A 19,398-nucleotide genomic window follows, 5' to 3' on the forward strand; every position below is an offset into this window, starting at 1 on the left:
AAGGCCCAAACAGTAGGCGAATCAACTAAAGCTTGTGTTGATTGATCCAGTGAATGCACACAGGAAAATGCAGCTTATGTTCCTGCGCCAGACTATCGGTCCGTCCAGCTCAGTACTGCCGGCACCAGTGCTTCCCAAACGTGCTTCTCCAGCTGCTTTTGGACCACAACTCCCATCATCCCTAGCTAGGTCAGATACCTTAGGGCAGGGATGTTTCATCTGGGGAAAAGGCCTTCTCTGTAGGGTCTCTCACTTTGATGGAATTCTCTCCCAAGGGCCTCTAAACTCAGATCTTTTCAGCATTGGGACAAGGTGTTGTTGCTTATACAGTGGTACCTCGGGTTAAGTACTGCTTACATTCAATTCAGACTGTCATTCCATCACAAGTGTGCTTGAATTTACTTAATCTGTACAGACTGGAACAAGATGGCCTGCATCACACTTAAGAATCTGTGTAAAGTGGTACCTCAGGTTAAGAACTTAGCTTGTTCCGGAGGTCCGTACTTAACCTGAAACTGCTCTTAACCTGAAGCACCACTTTACCTAATGGGGCCTCCTGCTGTTGCCGCGCTGCCAGAGCGCGATTTCTGTTCTCATCCTGAAGCAAAGTTCTTAACCTGAAGCACTATTTCTGGGTTAGCGGAGTCTGTAACCTGAAGCATATGTAACCTGAAGTGTACGTAACCCGAGGTACCACTGTAATGTAAGAACAACCAAGAAAGGTTTTCTTAAACATCAGTCTCTTTTATTATTCCTTACATTTTTATTTCTCCTTTCCTCTACAGAGCTCCAGGTGGCATATGTGCTTCTCTTCCCTGTCTATATTCTCACAACAACCCCGTGAAGTAGACCAGGCTGAAGTCTCTTTCATAAAGCTATGATTACTCCTGGATGGAGATTCATGGCCGGCTAACAGTGCGCATCTGACTCTTATCAGCAGGGATGGGCAACCTGTGGCCTTTCGGTTGATGCTGGGCTCTTGCCAGATCCAACTATCATGGCCAACAATCAGAGCTGTACTCCAGTAACACCTGGAAAAGCCTGGGTTCCATATGCCTGGTCGAAATAGCTGACTTTGTGGAGAGGACTCTACTATATAATGCAGAAACGCGTAGGCAAGGGGTGGAGAACCTTCTGCACCCTCAGATGTTGTTGGCTCCAAGTCCCCATGTGTTCCAGCCATCAGGGATGATGGCAGCCCCACTCCTGTTCTACAGGCAAAGCCTACAGAGAGCTGAATGGCCTGACCACTCTCAGCACCGAGTTCAAATCCTCCTCCTCCAGTTGCATGACTTACCTCTGGACCAGGCTCCCAAAGAGCAGTTGCAGGACCTTCTGCATGTTCTCCGTGCACAGCCAGCTCCAGTGATCCACCATAACCAGGTGGAGGAGGTCCAAGGCAACATCCGCCAGTATTGTCTCCGACTCTGCCAAAGTCAAGGTGACACAAAGGTAAGGTAAGGAAACTGCCTTGCACCAGGTGAGGTCGTTTGTCCACCCATCCAGACTAGGGATGGGGAAACCTGTGGCCCTCCAGGTACTGCAGGGCTACAACTCCCCTCATCCCCAACCAATGGCCAAGCTGGTGGGACTTGTTGGGAGCTGGGAGTCCAACAACATCTAGAGGGCCATAGGTTCCCCATCCCTGTGCTAAACCACAGTTTACTGTGACAAGTATCAGCTGCAGCAAGTGTCCAGCTTTAACACTCCCTTCCCCTCACTTCTGCTCAGCTGGGGGAACTTCATAAACTTCCAGTTTGAGTTAAGGCCAGCTTTTGTGTTGTCCAAACCTGACTTAACTATGCCCGAAACAAGTTGACCTAGTTGATATGAACCTAGCTTGTTTCGACAAATCATAGTTAACGTTCAGTACCTTTCAGGATTGGGACAACGCAGTAAACCATGGCTAGCTGAAACTGCAAGTGAAAGCTTCTGAACCACTTTTAGCTATGGCCATAGGGAGACTGCAGCTCACACAAACTTGCTCTCATCAAGCTAAATTATGCTTCAGTGCAGGAGTGGAGAAGCATTTTTTTATCGAGCCCAACCAAGGATATGCATCTTTGTGTTCCCCTTCTCACAGGCGAGGTGTGTGTGTACACCTCTCGGGGGCAACCTTCTGGGGGCGGCCAGCCAGTGTAGACAATATTGAGCTAGATGGACCAATGGCCAGACTCTAAGTAAGCCACCATCAGGACAGCTCTGTACCAGCTCTCAGGCTATTGTGAGTCACCTGTCAGCAACGGGTGGACCCAGAAGCAAAGGTGAGCAGCGCAACAGATCCAATGCTTATCTACCCATTGCAACCATGCAAATGAAAGAAATTTCCCCTCTCCATCCATCCACTCCAGCAAGCAGCCCCATCACAGCTCAAGGGCACATTCCAGCCAGGAGGAGGATATGGAGCAGGGCCAATGAGGGGCATGACTACAGCTCCCAGCATTTCTTGGAGGGACAGGGGGACTGGCTATTGAGCAGCCTTAAGTCACTGTTCAAACTATGCCATTAATTTGCTATGGCTGCCTATTCCCCATTGCCTCTGTTCCTTTAATTCATGGTGGTCCACTGCCACCTTGTGGTAGCATCCTGAGTCAGCAGTGGAGACCATCATCCACAGAGCAAACAGCTCTGTTTTAATGACTCTGTTGCTCATCACAGCGTAAGTCGATTTCAGGATGGGAAGGGATTTGGGGAAATGGTTGAATGTTGGAGGAACAGAAGGCCAGGCCTCCCGAGAAGCAGCGTCCAACTGGGATCCATCTCTACGTTTTGGCTTCAATTACCCTGCATTGACTCTCCTCTCCCCCGCCCACTAGGCCACTCCAAAAGGTCAGCAGAAAACAGGTTCACATTCCGGACATCTCTGGAAAACCACATCCCAGGCATTTCTCCAGAAGAGCCTTCCCCTCCAGAATATTCTAACCCTGATGACCTGTTTGTCAGGGGAACGGACTCCCATGGAATGTTGTGGACTCTCCTTCCTTGTAGGTCTCTAAGCAAAGCTTGGATGGCCATGTGTCCCAGGTGCTTTAGTTGAGATTCTTGCATTGTAGGGGGCCTGGACTAGATAACTCTCAGGGTCCCTTCCAACTCTACAATTTTATGATTCTTACATGCTCCACTTTTAACTCAGGAGAGCAGGGCCTTTAATGTGGCTGCCCCTGTTCTGCGGAACAGCATCCCTGTTGAGATATACAACAGGTCCCTGCTCTCCGTTGCTTCTGCAAACAACTGAGGACATTTTTGCTCTGACAGGATTTCCCAGCCAGATGAATGGGCCTCTGCCATGGGTGTCCGCTTCACATGGTTTTTAAATGTATCTGTTGTCATTTTTTGTGTTGTTAAAGCTGTTTTTTTGTAATTTGTACATTGCCTGGAAAGCAATTCAGTAATAATAGTGTTCTAAGTTGGGGGGGGGGATCCTCTAAACCCTAGAAATTATTAAATGGTAGGATTTTGATTAATTGGAGTATTGAAGGGAAGATTACAGGCCAGTGGAAAAAGACAGGCTAAGTTTCCTTTCCAAGCCTGGGCCTCACCTGGAATAGAGGCATTAAAATGATTAAAGGTGTTGATGACCCATCTGAGAGGAATTCTTGGGCCTGAGCAGACAGAAGGTTACCAAGGTAACTGGATGTGAAGTAACAGGAAAAGAGATTCTTTAGTAAGTTGTGCTGGGAAGAAGAGGGGAGAGGAAAAAAGACTGAGATCCATCTTGGGCAGGCTGGCCGAAGGCAAGGTGTTTGTGATGCCTTGGACTCCCAGTCCAGCTGCACTGCCGTGGGGAATAAGCCCTGCTTGAGACGACCGTGCTGCAAGATTTGAACACCCTCCATGCAGACTGAAGGTGTAAATAGGTGAATAAATCATATTTCTTAAAGCTACAAGTCTTCACTGCAAAGCAGCACAGACCTTGGCGGAGGGTCAAGATTACTAGAATGCCATGCATAGCTTGGCAGGGATTGGGGTGGCTGGTTAACAATAGTAAGAGGCGAAACAGGAACAGCGCACAGGTTAGAATTTTTACCAGGATTGCTGCTGCCCTCTGCTGGCTGCTGTGGCGCCTTCATGGGCTTCCCAATGTCCAAACTGGATGCACGTCTAAAGGCATTAGGATCTCGGTCTCCCTCACCCTCTGGGCTCTCGTCAAACACGGCCTCCATCAGCTTCTCCTGCTTCTGGATGAAGGACTCCATCCTTGCCAGAGACAGGAACTCTGAGACCTGAGAGAAGAAGGAGAAGGTCACTGCCAGCGTCGCTGCCTCTCTGCCTACCTCTCAGGGTTGTTGTGAGGATAAACACAGGAAGGAGTGAACCACATGCCCCACTTGGAGCTCCTTAGGGGGAAGGCAGGAGAGAAATGTAGCAAATCATAACAACGGGGCTCCTTTGAGAGTCAGGGCAGGATAGAAATCGAAAATGAAATTGCTGGAATGTGGATAGCAACAGGGGGAAATATTTCACACAGAACTATGAAGACAAAAGTTTGAACAGACCAGTGGTTGTAAACATAAATGAAAATTAGGTGAAGGATTAACATCGGAATGGTTTATTGACTAATTAAGAAATGCAATGTGATATTAGATGGTTAGCACTCCGCAAAATTCAGAGCATGGGAAGTCACCCAAAGATATATAATTTGGCAACATATCCGGGTTTTTTTATTGTAATTTGGAATGTTTTAATGTGGTTCTTATTGGACTATTAAAATGGAAAACTCAATAAAATTACCAAACATTGAAATTAAGTAAATAAAAATACAGTGGTACCTCGGGTTACATACGCTTCAGGTTACATATGCTTCATGTTACAGTCTCTGCTAATCCAGAAATAGTGCTTCAGGTTAAGAACTTTGCTTCAGGATGAGAACAGAAATCGTGCTCCGGCAGCATGGCAGCAGCAGGAGGCCCCATTAGCTAAAGTGGTGCTTCAGGTTAAGAACAGTTTCAGGTTAAGTACCGACCTCCGGAATGAATTAAGTACTTAACCCGAGGTACCATTGTAAATTAAATGAAGAACAATGGGAACAACTCAGTCCTGGACTGCCTGCTGAAGCAACTCAGTGGGGTGGCTCCTGCGGGGAGCCCGGATTCATGGATAGCTCAGTTGGTTACAGCATGGTGCTGATAACACCAAGGTTGCAGGTTCGATCTGCGTAAGGGACAACTGCGTATTCCTGCATTGCAAGGGGTTGGATTGGACGATCCCTAGGGTCCCTTCTAAACTCTACCCTTCTATGATTCAGATTTTCTCGGGCATGTGTGCACACTTACAGCGGTGCCTTCCTTGAAAGAATATGCAATCTTCTCCTGCGTTCCAGGCACGTTCAGGACCGGAGCAATTTTGCTGGATGCAAATCTCAGCCTAGGCCTGCGAAAGAGAAAACCCCAGAATTGTTATTTACCTGTTATAACCTGTTTTCCCCCCAAAGAGCTCAAGGCTGGCTCACACAGGCAGGTTCCTTGACTTAACTATTGGTAGCTGAATGCGTGAACTCCACTGTACCCAAAGTTATTTTACATAACGTCATAAAGGCAAGAGGCGCAAAAATACAAGATAATAATAATAAAGCTTTAAAAAAGAATGACTAGCATAAAATATATTCCAATGCACTTAGTCCCCTTTTTAAGTCATTTAACCCAGTGACCAACAACATTCACTTTCACACAAATATTTCCACATGCCCTGAGTGAAGGAATGCTTTACCTGTCCTGAATCTCCTAGCAATTAATTTCATTGGGCAATCCCAAGTTCTAGTACGGCATGGATAGTTTAGCTGCTTAGAGTGTGGTGCTGATAATACCAAGGTTGCGGGTTCGATCCCCCTATGGGACAGCTGCGTATTCCAGCATTGCAGGGGGTTGGACTAAATGATCCTTAGGGTCCCTTCCAACTTGACAGTTCTGTGATTTGATTATGTCTCCTAGATTGTAGGTCCAAAAACAAAGACTGATTTGGTTTTCTTTAAAAAATCTGTGTACAGCGCCTAAGGATTTTAATGCGTTTTATAAGGACACAACCACAAGATTGGCAAATTGAGCAGTCATATGTGTGCACTTACATTGATGTGCTCTAGGGAAAAGGTACATACACCTCATTACTATTGAGCTGAACCTTCAAGAATCATAGAAAAACCCTGCTAACGAAATGTTAGCGAGGCACCTGCAAAAGGCAGCAACAGGAACAAGCCGGGGGTATTGACCAAAGGCCAGAAAAATAGGGTCTATTCCCAATTGTGGCATCATGTAGGGTGGTCACCAAAACAAACAAACAAACATACATACAAGCACCACCAAAACAAACAAGCAATAGGACACTGATTGATATGTACAGAGGAAAACGTAGCTGAAATCTTTACTATAATTTAAATCAGTAGTTTTTCCAGGGACCTTTGGTTCCATAAACTCATTCCCAGTGCCCCCTACCCTACCTTATAAAAAGTATTATTCAAAATAGTTTTTTGCATGACCCATGACCTGCTTGCTCAATCTGCTGTTCAGGTACTAGCACCAGATGAGCAAATTCCCAACTATGATAGATTTAATTTAGCAGACCCCAAAATAGCCCCAAGGTGACTTACAATAGTTTAAAAGATAGAAAACGGAACTCAGCACACTATCATAACCATTCTTGAAAACTCTCTGTTTTCAGGGTTATCTTTAAACTAAACTGGAAAGATTTTGAAACAGGTGCTGCCTTCAAACATAAGGCTTTTGTGTGGACCCAGAACCAGCCTAGCTAACACTGCAATCTGCAAGGAAACAATTTCAGCCCCCTGATATATTCATTTTGCATTTTCTGCACCTGTTTCCATCTGCGAAATATGCTTTCTGGTATGGGGGTGTCCAGAGCTTCATTCAAAATACAGCAGATATACAGGTGGGAGCTCCTTCCCAATGACACTGAATTATACACACTGCACAGCTTTTGGAAGGGCAATTTAAAAACAGGATTCCCAAACACCCAGACACACATCTGATAACTGCAAAATCTGCTGTCAAGTCTATGGCTGTGGGGAAACTTGATTTATTTGGAAGGGGTCTACTGGCTTCCTAGACAAAGCAAGAAGTCTGATGATTGCTAAGGAATGTTCTTTCCTGCCAAGATTTCTCTAGTTTTGGAAGAATGCAATTCTCCCCATTGGATTGCTTTCCTGAAGCGAAATCTCTTTCCAGGAATAAAAAAATGCTACAGATACCAGCACAGGGATGACAACACTCCTAATTCCAGCAAAGGCTCAGAGACGGCCTCAATCGACCTGCACGTGTTCAGTAACGGCAAACACTGACTGCCAACTAACCAGCTACTCCTCCAGATAAAGGAGCCGAGTGTCCGCTGGCTTTCACGACTGGTTGCCTCCGAACAACATGTGGCGCTCGGTGGAAAACTCAGGATAGGATCCTTTTGTGTGGCCAAAAATATAACCTTGCACAGCTTGGTTTCTGCACTCAACAAGTGCCAGTTTAATCATTCAGCCAAGTCAAGTGCTAAAGACATTCCTGGATGCAGGGTGGTCCAATGCGTGGCCCAAGGACTATATGCGGCCCTCAGTGTCTTTCTGGTGGCCTTGGGCAACATTTGATGCAGCCCCCCAGCCCTTCCACTGTTTTCCTAAAGCTGGTTTAAAGTGGTACTTGGCTTTGGGAAGGAAGCATGAGGCCTCTAACAGTGTCCCAGAGTCCTCCAGCCTTCTTCCCAAAGCCTAGTGAGCACTTTGGGACAGCTTTGGGACTGAGGGAGGGAGGGCTGTGGGGGTGGACATACTCTTTTCGGTACCTTATGGAACTAAGCTGCAAGTCCAGGTTCAGACGGCATGCTAGGCCAAGCTACGGTTTCCCTTGGGGTGGCAAAGCAGCACAATGGCTGCAGGGGAGCAAACTGGCTCCCATCCCAAGGGAGTCCACCCTAAATAACAATAATAACAATAATAACAATAATAACAATAATAACAATAATAACAATAACAATAACAACAACAACAACAACAACAACAATAATAATAATAATAATAATAATAATAATAATAATAATAATAATAATAATTTATTTATACCCCGCCCATCTGGCTGAGTTTCCCCAGCCACTCTGGGTGGCTCCCAATCGAGTGTTAAAAATAATACAGCATTAAATATTAAAAACTTCCCTAAACAGGGCTGTCTTCAGATGTCTTTTAAAGATGAGATAGCTACTTATTTCTTTCACATCTGAAGGGAGGGCATTCCACAGGGTGGGCGCCACTACCGAGAAGGCCCTCTGTCTGGTTCCCTGTAGCCTCACTTCTCGCAATGAGGGAACCGCCAGAAGGCCATCGGCGCTGGATCTCAGTGTCCGGGCTGAACGATGGGGGTGGAGACGCTCCTTCAGGTATACAGGACTGAGGCCATTTAGGGCTTTAAAGGTCAGCACCAACACTTTGAATTGTGCTCGGAAACGTCCTGGGAGCCAATGCAGATCTCTCAGGACCGGTGTTATATGGTCCACTCCATGGTTTGGCTCAGTATGATGTGTGACCTAAAAATTCTGGGGGCATCATCTCATCTCTGGGGCCTGCTTTCTCCTCGAGTTCCCATGCAGGCAATTCCACCCCATACCTCTGTGGTCTGAAGTGTTAAAACTAGAGATGAACTTGAAAATGCTTAGCAGTTTTCTCACACGAACTCTCTTGGTCGTGCTTATCTAGTGACATCTAAAGGAGCGACTAAAGGAATATCCACTCAGAAAGAAGGTCAATGTTCAAAGCTAATGGGAGGATTGGCCCCCCAGTGGCACCCTTACTTGCTAGCCTTCTTCCCTTCGTTCTGGGGCTTCCCGTCCACCTCTGCTTCACTGAGCTCTTCTGTCGGGCTCTGCGGCTCAGACCGGGGGAAGGCCGTTTTCAAAGTGTCCACAATGGCGTTCATCACAATCTGCAAGAAGGGTGGGGAAAAGAGGAGAGGGGCATTCAGCTAAAAAAGGGATTGCAGGAGACCTTTCGACATTGCCAGGGCCAAAGTTCTGCTCTCTCCATTTTCACACAAAATGGTTTAAATCATAGGTTGGCAAACTAAGGCCTGGGGGCTGGATCCGGGCCAATCGCCTTCTAAATCTGGCCCGCAGACAGTCCAGGAATCAGCATGCTTTTACATCAGTAGAATGTGTCCTTTTATTTAAAATGTGTCTCTGGGTTATTTGTGGGGCCTGCCTGGTGTTTTTACACGAGTAGAATGTGTGCTTTTATCTAAAATGCATCTCTGGGTTATTTGTGGGGCATAGGAATTCGTTCATATTTTTTTCAAAATATAGTCCCGCTCCCCACAAGGTCTGAGGGGCAGTGGACTGGCCCCCTGCTGAAAAAGTTTGCTGAGCCCTGGTTTAAATGTATGGAGCCAATCTTGGGTTATTTGAACGGGATTTATTGCTCTTTTTAATGTTTTGCATGTGCTTTGAGCACCCTTACCTTGTCAATCCTGGAGACCACAAAGGGCTTTTTAACGAAGGCGATCCTGGCGTCTGTGTTCAGGGCCAGGAATTCTTGCATTTCCTCGCTGTTGGCAATCTCAGGAATAGCGCACAGTTGCTGGAAGAAGAAGAAGAACGCTCTCGCGGTCAGTTTAGAAGCACGCTTGGGCTTTAACCAGGGTTAGCCATAGCCACAACCAGCGCTGGAAACAAGTAGAAGGTCCCTAAACACTGCTCTATTGTAAATGTAATGTAAAACAGCAGATGGTGCCTCAGTCCTACACTACCTGGTTTACATGTGGGAATATTGCACTAGCTTTCCTGACTGTAATGCTAGTGCGCTTTTACCCCGTTTCCTAATGCTCTTTCCATAGAATTGTAGAGATGGAAGGGACCCCCAAAGGTCATCTAGTGCAACCCCCTGCAAATGCAGAAATCACGGCTGAAGAATCCCTGGCAGATGGCCATCCAACCTCTGTTTGAAAACATGCCACTGCAGGACCTGTTGCATCTTGGAATTGTGGCTTTTTCGCCGATACACTGGCACACTGTGCTAAATTTCATTTACGCAGGCCACGTCCCTGGCCCCCTAACCCTTTCCACAAATGCCTGCTTGTTTTTCCACCATGATGACCCCATGAAAACAACAGGGGAAAGCTGCATGCTGGTGTACAACCCCAAACTCTGACACTTTGCCATGGTTTTCCAGGCTAAAGGGGCTGTGAACAGATTTTTTTTGGAATCCGACAACATGGAAATGAGCCATTAGCATGTGCTATGTTCCATTAGGTTTTTGTAAGTGGGTTTTACGCCGTGTGGATATAACATGATGCGGAAAGTTTGGGAAATGTTGGGAAATTGAATAAACTGCCGTGTGAAAGCAGCCGCAGTCATAGGTCTCTCCTAGCCTTACTACGGTGGCAGGGCTCACTCCACTCACCACCCTTGCTTGAATGATCTGGTTTGCACAACACAGTAAGCCAAACCATAGTTTAGAACAAGCTCCCAGGGAGATCATGGCCACTTTGCTCCTCCTTAGTAGTTTTGCTGCTGTGCCAAACTGAGCTGAGCCAAGGTTTAGATCAGATACAGGCTTGTGGCTGGGTACTCTCCTCACTAACTATGAGATGGGGGAAGAGCAAACCTTGGTTCCCCTCTGCGTGGCCCCCAGTAAACCATGGTTTGCCTTACTATGTTGTGGGAACCAAGCAACGGTCTGGAAACCCCACTGTTTAAAATAGGGGTAGGCAACCTAAGGCCCGTGGGCCGGATGTGGCCTAATCGCCTTCTCAATCCGGCCTGCGGACGGTCTGGGAATCAGCGTGTTTTACGTGAGTAGAATGTGTGCTTTTATTTAAAATGGGTTATTTGTGGGGCATAGGAATTCGTTCATCCCCCCCCCCAAAAAAAAATAGTCCGGCCCACCACATGGTCTGAGGGACATGAAAAAGGTTGCTGACCCCTGGTTTAAAATGACTGAACCGTGACCCTACCCAGTCTCCTTGGCAAGGTTTATTTAAAAAGTAAAATAAACCTGCTAAGAGAAATTACGTGGCAGGAGAGGAGAGAAGAGCCTTCACCTTCAAGAATGACTCCAAGAGGCTTTTCCTGGCTTCTACTTTATCTGTGTCCATGTTACCAAAAGGAAGGTCGGGAAAGATCTTCTTTGGACCTTTAATATCTGGAAGGTAGAGGAAAAAAATGAAGAAGGGGAAAAAACACCTTATTGCAATGCAACATTAATCCTATTAGCTTATTTGTTGCATTTATTTATTTAAATATTGGTGTGCTGCTTTTCCAAGGAAAAGCAATTTACAACAACAAAAACGCAACTGAAGATTTTAAAGAACGTAACTCAAACACAACAGAGGAACAGCCACAAAAAAACCAAAAAACGATACCAAAAGAAGTTTTATCAAGCAAAGGCCTTACAGCTCTGGTTACTAATAGTAAAGATAAATAAGGAAGCTGGTTATTTTCTTTTGGGGAGGGGGGAAACAGTGAAGGGAGGAAGAGAGGTGTGGCAGGCAACTGGTATGTGTGAGTTTTGCGGGCGAGAGTTCAAATTCCATCTTTGGTGGTTAATTAACATTATCCATCACTCTCAGTCCGTGACATGAGATTTTGCAGAAGTGCAGAATTTATTTTCTCCATTTGAACTTACATCCTGCCACATTTCAACACCTTGGGTGGATAACATGATGCTAATTGTACTACTTTATCCCTTGTTATCACGAGACAGCTTGATTATTATTTTTAGGTGCTATACCGCCTTCTAGAAGATACACAGAATCAGGCTCTGGAGAGTCTCCAGGAGAAGAGAATTGCAAAAGATTATTGAGCTAGATGGACTCAGCATAGGACAGTTTCCTAAGTAAAAGGATGGTCAGCAATAACACTTTGTGCATGCCTTTGAGTAGCAGATTGGTACAGGAGTGGTGACCAATCCCTGCTGGTCCCAAAGCACAAAGCAGAAATAAGAATGTTTCAGTGACCAGAAAAGGTTGGTGGGTCCTCATTAGGAGCTTGGGAGTCATTTTGGACTCACAGCTGTCCATGGAGGCGCAGGTCAAGGCCGCAACGTTATATGCACTCAACTGAAATTAAACAGGAGACTTGCCTAGGGCCACCCTATGAAAGAGCTCCTGCAGAAAGCAAGACTCAGCACTAACTTTTAATGAACTTCCGCAGGTCTGGCTTCTCCTCCAGCCTCGTTTGTAGGTTCAAGAACTCTCGATATCTCCGGTTCACGGTGTGGTAAGCTACCTGCTGGAGGCCACTGGCATTTTCACTGTCCAAAGTCGTCTCATACTGCGGGGGAAAGAGAAGACCACACGTCACCAAAGGAAACCACACGTAGCCAAAGACTAGACGTAAGAATTTTCATGCCACTGGATACTTTCTACATGAAAACACAGGAGACATGAGGGTCCAGAAGGAAAGCAGGGGTGGCGAGCTGGATCCAAACAACCCAATCTGTATTCCCCCCCCCCAACTCCCCATCAGTGTTAGAAACTCAGATATGTAAGCTAGACCCCAAATGGCTCATTAGAGGAGCAGCGAAGAACACTATAATTATTGCAGCTTGTCTTCACTTATCCCACCCCACTGCCCTGCTCAGAGTTATGAATAGTCTGTGTCACCGTTGAGAAAAAAGAGGTAGGAATAGGCTTACCAATGTCCCTGGATAAAGCAACTTTTCCTCTTTCAGCTCTCTCCAATCTTGGTTCCCCATATGTTCTTGGACTACGGCCTCCACTGTTCCCAGGCGGGATGGACAATGGGAGCTATGAGCCCAACAACATCAGGGAACGCAAGGCCTGCTCTAGAGAACAGACCTTTCAAGACTTACAAAAACATTAGAATAATGCTTGCGACCAGCATGCAGGTGCATCAGATTCGGTTTACTGGCTCTGTGGAACAGCTCAGTCAGTACACCAGGAGACTCTTAATCTTGGCCCAAAGATTCCTGCATTGCAGGGGGTTGGACTAGATGACCCTCGTGGTTCCCTTCCAACTCTTAGGATTGTATGATACCACGAAGAGAGGAGCGACTGAGTTACCTTCACAGTATACAAGGTGTAGGGGTGGAATCCTGTCCCGCTGTGCTCTCGGGTAGTGATGGTGCCAGTTATGCGCAGGTTTTGGATGACGACAGGCCCATCGGGGCTGCTGAGTGGCTCAAAGCTGAAGGTGCCCAAGGGGGCGGTGGGGGATGAAGACAGCAGCCCCGGCAGCTGGGCAAGGTCTTGAGGGCTGTGGGCCAGGCTTTCAGACGCCACCAGCTCCTTGTTCAGGTAGGTCGGCCGCCTGAGGAAGGTCTTCTCCGAGTCCTCCAAAAGAGCCGTCAGCGAAGCCAAGGTCTCCTCCTTCTCCTCGGCAGCCTCGATCTGGATATCGGGGCAGGGGCTCAAGGAGGGGATTCGGGGCCTCATTTCGGAGCTGGATCCGGCAGCATACTCTGAGTACCTGCCCTTGGCGCCCAGGCCATCGTCTTGAAACAAGCTCTCAGGTCCCTCCAGGGCAGCAAGGGACTCCACAAGGAATTCCTCCCGGGGCATGAGCCCTGCAGAGTCCTTTCCTACTTCCGACACTGGAGACTCAACTTCCAGGTCTTCGCAGGGGAAGAAGGACTCCAGGGTATCAGGCTGGAGGCAGGGCACGGAAGAGGTGCTAACTCTCCTACTATCCAAGTCAGCACTCAGCTCTCTGCTGAAAGGCTCCCTCCACTCCAAGCCGTCAAGCGCGTCTCCGATCGACGGCTCGGAATTCCTCGGGGAAACTGCCCTGTTCTCTGGGGTGGCTTCCGACAGAAAGGCCAGTGGCAATGAACTGGGTACCGCAGGCTGGCATGAAGAAAGGGCTGGCGCTGTCTCCGGCTTCTCATTCCCTCCCGCGGCTTTGATCTTGGAGAAAATCCCAATCAGCAGCAGGTTGAGCCAGTCAGGGTCCGCCATCTTGTTGATCATGGGCAGCAGCACGTTGCAAGTCACCAGCTCCACCACCACAAAGCGCCCAGTCCTGGTCTCCAGGTGCGGCTCAGGCACCAGAACACGCAGGAGCAAGTCCACGATGCGCCGAGCATAATCCACCTCGCTGGCGGGGCTCTGGACAGCCATGTGGGGGTCTGACAGTTCTGAATACGCTCGCCATAGGTGATCGGCCCTCTGGGCAGGGTCTCCAGAGCTCTGCCCCATCTCCACTTTCTCCCGGGCTTTCTTGTAAGTCTGAAGGTGGCAACCTCCAAGCAGGAGCAGCTTCTGGGTCAGAGCCTGTTTGTCTATCAAGGCCATCCGCCTCTTGAGCTCCACAGCCAGGCCCATCATGGCCTTTTTCACCTCGTCCTCGAAGCCCCGCTCGCTGGTCACCGACCGATACCAGGAGGACACGAAATCCCGAACGATCTTCCCAATCATGCCCTCAATCTCCTTGTCCAGCTGCTGCTCTGCGTCGGGGTTCGGAGGGCTGCTCTCGAGGAGGAGGAACCTCTCCAGGTGGACTCTGCTGGTGGTCCCAATCACCGCCTGGGAGCCCAGCCAGCCACCCAGCACCGCCAGCAGCCCCGAGAGGATGCAAAGCAACCAGACATTGACCAGCAAGTGGACGACCAGCAGCCATCCCAGAACGGCCCCCACGGCTAGCAGCTTCCGGCTGCCCGTCATGTCGCCTAAGCCAGCACCCGGATCGCGGATCCTTAGCATTTTCTGTCTCACCCCCAACTTCTTCCTATTTAATAAAATAGCATGGCTCTCTCTTGGCTAGCGAAGGCTTGGATTGAAATAGGCATGCTTATTATTTTCAACATTAGTGCTCACATATTTACAGCAGCATGGATGCTGCGATTGCCAGAGCAAAGGCTTATTAGTTCAGCCACTTCTTTCCAGTGAATAAAGCATTGCTATCAAAGAAAGCTCACCCAAGCTGGATTTAAAGAAGCATTTCTTTCGATTATTATTGTTGTTATATTCGCTAATAGATTTAAAGCAGCAGGGAGCCTGCAAGTGCCATCCGGCTTCAGGGCAAAGCCTTATTTAAGCTGCCTGGAAAGGCTGACAAGCCAATCGGAGCACGGGGGAAAGTTGCAAGGCAAAGAAAAAGGACAAGAAGAAGCACGCAAGCTGCAAATGCAAAGCGTCCTCTCCCGCGCTCGGTATTTGCGAGGTAGTAAACGGCTCTGGTAGAAAGAAATCCCCGAACTTCTTTCCCCCCTTGAAGCAACCCCGGGGAAGGTGGCGATGGGAGGGCTGCTGGTTTTCGCGAAGACCGACGAGGCTGCTTTCCTGCGCAGCTAGACGTTCAACGCCGCCTCTCCCTCCCCGCTTCGCTTTGCAGCGCGCAGAGCCTGTCCCTGGCGCGCGGCAGGTCAGTCCCGGGGGCTCCCCAAAGCGCGCGCCCAGCTTCTCGCCGCGCCGGCCCGCCCGGGTCAAGGCGGCGCAGGCAGGGCGGCGCAGGAAGGCTCCGAGTCCCGGCCGGGCTTCCGGGCGCTTCCTGGGTCTCGCTGCTAAAGAGGCGTCCGGACAGCGAGGCGGAGCGGCAGAGCCACGGCGGAGGCGGCAGCAGTGCCATCTGGCGACCGACGCCCGACGCTGGGAAGGTCCGCTCCAAACCAGCCACATTTTTCATTCAAATACTGTACGCGCGCGCACGCGCGTGTGTGTATCCATAAATATGGATGGTTTGGAGGAGACCTGTCCTTCGGCTTAGAATAGAATAGAAGAGGGGCGGGGGGGGGGGAAGAAAAAAGAAAAGAAAAAAGAATAGAAGACTTTTTTGTGTGTGTGTGAATTGTAAAATTGCATATATAATATTATATGCATTTAATTTCATATCGGTAAGATGAGATTCTGTTGAGAAAGAGCCTGCAAAAGTAGTGAGGCTCATCTCCTTGTTAAGTTAGTGTTTCCAACCAAAGGTGTGTTAAGCATCTCTTTGCAAGACTAAAGAGTGCAGGAGGTGACGGGTTGCCCCAGAGAGTACTAGCTGGAGTCAGCTAAGTTAGGCAAAAGGGGGCAGGTTTTTTGCCCTCCCTTGACTGGAGGTGCATGTAAATATGAGTATAAAAGAGCAATAAACCAGGGATCCTCTTAGCTGGGGCTGAGAAGAGGCAAAGAAGCTTGGCTTGTTAGGTAAGGTAAAGGACTCCTGGACGGTTAAGTCCAGTCAAAGGCGACTATGGGGTTGTGGCACTCATCTTGCTTTTCAGGCCGAGGGAAGTGGCGTTTGTCCACGGACAGCTTCCCGGGTCATGTGGCCAGCATGAATTGTAGAGGGTCATCTAATTCACCCCCTGCAGTGCATGAATCTTTCACACCCAGGTGGGGCTCTAACCCAAGACCCTGAGATTAAGAATCTCATGCTCTACAGAGTGAGCTATCCCAGCTGGGATATGTGTGTAGGCAGGTGCTTCCCCCCCCATCAAGTAAAAAAAAATATAAATACTTAACTAACTGACCAATTGTGTTGCAGATAACTCGGTTCTTCCTCCCCCTCAACATAATGCCTGCCCCCCCCACCCAAAATCCTGGCCTCACCCATGCATATATCACACCTTTTCCCTTGCAAGACTCAATGCGGCTCACATATAAGATAGAAACTTCTAAAAACATTGAGGTGTGTGTGTGTGGAATCTTTAAAATACATTACAGTGGTACCTCGGGTTACATACGCTTCAGGTTACATACACTTCAGGTTACAGACTCCGCTAACCCAGAAATAGTACCTCGGGTTAAGAACTTTGCTTCAGGATGAGAACAGAAATCGTGCTCCAGTGGCGCAGCGGCAGCAGGAGGCCCCATTAGCTAAAGTGGTGCTTCAGGTTAAGAACAGTTTCAGGTTAAGAACAGACATCCATAATGAATTAAGTTCTTAACCCGAGGTACCACTGTAAGAGTAATCAAAGCAATGCGAGAGGATGGGTGGGTGGGATCTATTAAAACAGAGATCATTACAAGAAAAGCACCACCTTTTACTGATTTGTTAACAAAGGAACAAAACGTGCAAACATAACAAAAACAAAGAATTAAAAAATTAAACCATATAGCATCACAGCCTGGAAGTATTTTATTGATTTGCTAACATCAACAATAAAGTGCAAGTGTAACAAAAGAAAGGAAACAACTAATAAAAAATGTAAAAAAGCGCAGCAGCCTGGAAGGACAAAAGTACAAAGATACAGCACAGATCCAGAGGGATAATATAGTATTAATTCATACAAAGGTTCCCTTTACAAATAATAAGACTTAATAAATAAATAAAAGTATTCTCCAATCAATTAGTCCCATCATCAGTACTGTATTGGGAATAAAGATTCTATAGAGTCTTAAATGAGCCAGACATGAAAAGCCTCTGGAGGGAGGCCTGGCAGTGAATGGTGGTATGGCCAGGTCAGGGCAGCGAGGGGACCTTCCAAGCACCTGGTGTCTTGGGCCAATGCTGGATTTGGTGGTCCTCTGGCTGTTTCACTCCCCTTTGTCCTTGAACACAGCAGCACTGATCTAAAGCAGAGGACAGCCCTTGCCTTTATCCCCTTAGAAAACCCAGGCATTCCCACCATCTTATCTGGTCGTGTCCCAGCCCATTTTGAGTTGCAGAGTTCAGTCCTTATAAACGAGGAAGCGTTGATTTAAAAAGCACCCTTGAGCATGTACAGAGCGCCTTCTCCCGTGAGCAGCCACAGCCTTTGACTTATTGTGCCTTGAGACACGAGGACACAGCTTCCTGCCCGAATGTCGGCTTCTTTGCAAGTTGCAGATCCAGCAAGAGCGAATCTCGCTTGGCTGCGCATGAGAAGTTGCACCTGCCGCAAACTTCCTTAAGGCCCTTTAATGATGCAGCTGGGGTGAGATTTGAGACTGGGGACTTCCAGACTTATCACTCCTGCTCCAAAATGCTGCACAGACCGCCACTGCCTCTCCTAGGAGCTTGTTAAGATGATTATTTTATTTTATTTTTGGGTGGCCGGGGGTGGGAGCTAGCAACAGCAATTCAGCTGAACGTGTTATACAATCTTGTGCGGAAACTCCCTGGAAAGTCAGTGCCAGAGCACATCAAGTGTGAAAATCCCCCAGCCTCATCCTCCCCAAGGGAGGCTATTCCTAGCCAGGAGGGGGGAAAGCCCTTTCCTTTTGCTGGAAAACTACCTGTGAATTTTAGGAAAGAAGGCTGGAATTGGGGTGGGGTAGAGGGATGGAGTTAAAGAGGGCACTTTTGTTACTCAGGGGCAAGAAGGGGATTTCCAGGGGGATTTTTTTTTAATGGTTTGCACCTATTAAAGCTGTCTCAGGGTTTCCACATCGCTGTATGCAGCGCACTGACGGGCAGTTCCAGGAAGGATTCTAAGCACCAAAAGAACATCAGGAAAAATCACCCCAGCACTATTAGACTAGGGACAGAAGAACAAGAACCTGTGCTGTTCTGCCTGGGAAAAGGTACTGTACATTTTCTTGGGAATGGGCCACAGCTCGGTGGGAGTGCATCGGCTTTGCATGCAGAAGGTTGCAGGTTCAGGCCCTGGCATTGAGGAAGCTGATGCGGTTCCAGAAGCACAGGTCAGATGCCCACCCAGAACCAACATAAGCATTCCACCATTATGGCTTTCCAACTCTGCCCAGAGTCAGGAGGTTCCTGGGGTAGCACCGACCCTGCGAGGTAGGACAGCCGTTCCATCTTAAACTAGATTTAAGTACGTATTTGTAAATGAATTACCATTTAAAAACCCAGCCCGATGGGCGGGGTAGAAATAAATTCTTCTCCTTCTCCTTCTTTTAAGCCTGCCTGAACAAAGCTGCTGTATCTGTTACTCTTCCACAAGTATTCTGAGTGTGTAAATGCTATCTTTTTTACCTTTTACAAGACTGTTTGTGTGATTATGGTTTAAAAGGTGGAAATAACAGGCGAATTCAGTCTGCCTTAAAGCATCCTGGATTACAGAAAATAAAAGGCTAAAACCAGCCTGTCTAAGCTTCCCTTTTAAGCTGCAAAGGGATAGCACTCTGCTGAACTCAAAAACGTAGGGAAGGCTAGTATCTAATAAAGATAGATATCCTCTCCTCTATTCACATCCCAACAGGCATCTCCAGGTAGAGTTGATAATATCCATTTCCTGAAACCCTGGATTGCCATTGCTGCCAGTCTATGTAGGCATTCCTGAGCTGGATGGAACAACAACTGGACTCAGCCTAGGCAGCTTCCCCTGCAGTTAAACAGAAGGAATTTGCCTCTTGAGCATAAGAATGAAGGCCTGATTCTAAGTTAGACCACTAGTCCAAACAGCTCGGTATTGTTTGCACTTAGGGATGTGATTCAGTTCATGTCGAAAGGCAAACTGAACCTGATTTGCACTGTCCAACGCAACTCACAAACAAAACCAAAGCACAGTTGTCCTTTAGCATGTTGTACTTCTCCAGATGTTGCAAACCAGAGCAGCGCATGGAAATGCCGTTTACCTTCCCACCGGAGTGG

At 47.8% G+C, this 19,398-nt stretch overlaps 1 protein-coding gene across 1 annotated transcript in view; it reads right to left on the reverse strand.

The window, feature by feature from the left end:
* SNX19 (sorting nexin 19) overlaps nucleotides 1-15,422 on the reverse strand; it is a 43,701-nt gene extending 28,279 nt beyond the window's left edge. The window contains exons 1-8 of the mRNA XM_082201381.1: nucleotides 13,002-15,422; nucleotides 12,111-12,249; nucleotides 11,019-11,119; nucleotides 9,437-9,556; nucleotides 8,776-8,906; nucleotides 5,274-5,370; nucleotides 4,028-4,223; nucleotides 1,298-1,427 (exon numbers count right to left, since the gene is read on the reverse strand). Of these exons, the coding sequence (XP_082057507.1) occupies nucleotides 1,298-1,427; nucleotides 4,028-4,223; nucleotides 5,274-5,370; nucleotides 8,776-8,906; nucleotides 9,437-9,556; nucleotides 11,019-11,119; nucleotides 12,111-12,249; nucleotides 13,002-14,639 (2,552 nt within the window). The 5' untranslated portion in view covers nucleotides 14,640-15,422. The remainder of the gene's footprint in view (nucleotides 1-1,297; nucleotides 1,428-4,027; nucleotides 4,224-5,273; nucleotides 5,371-8,775; nucleotides 8,907-9,436; nucleotides 9,557-11,018; nucleotides 11,120-12,110; nucleotides 12,250-13,001) is intronic.
* Between the last annotated feature and the right edge of the window lie 3,976 nt (nucleotides 15,423-19,398).

This window comes from Podarcis vaucheri, assembly GCF_965113315.1.
Source record: "Podarcis vaucheri genome assembly, chromosome: 15".
NCBI classification, from domain to species: Eukaryota; Metazoa; Chordata; class Lepidosauria; order Squamata; family Lacertidae; genus Podarcis; species Podarcis vaucheri.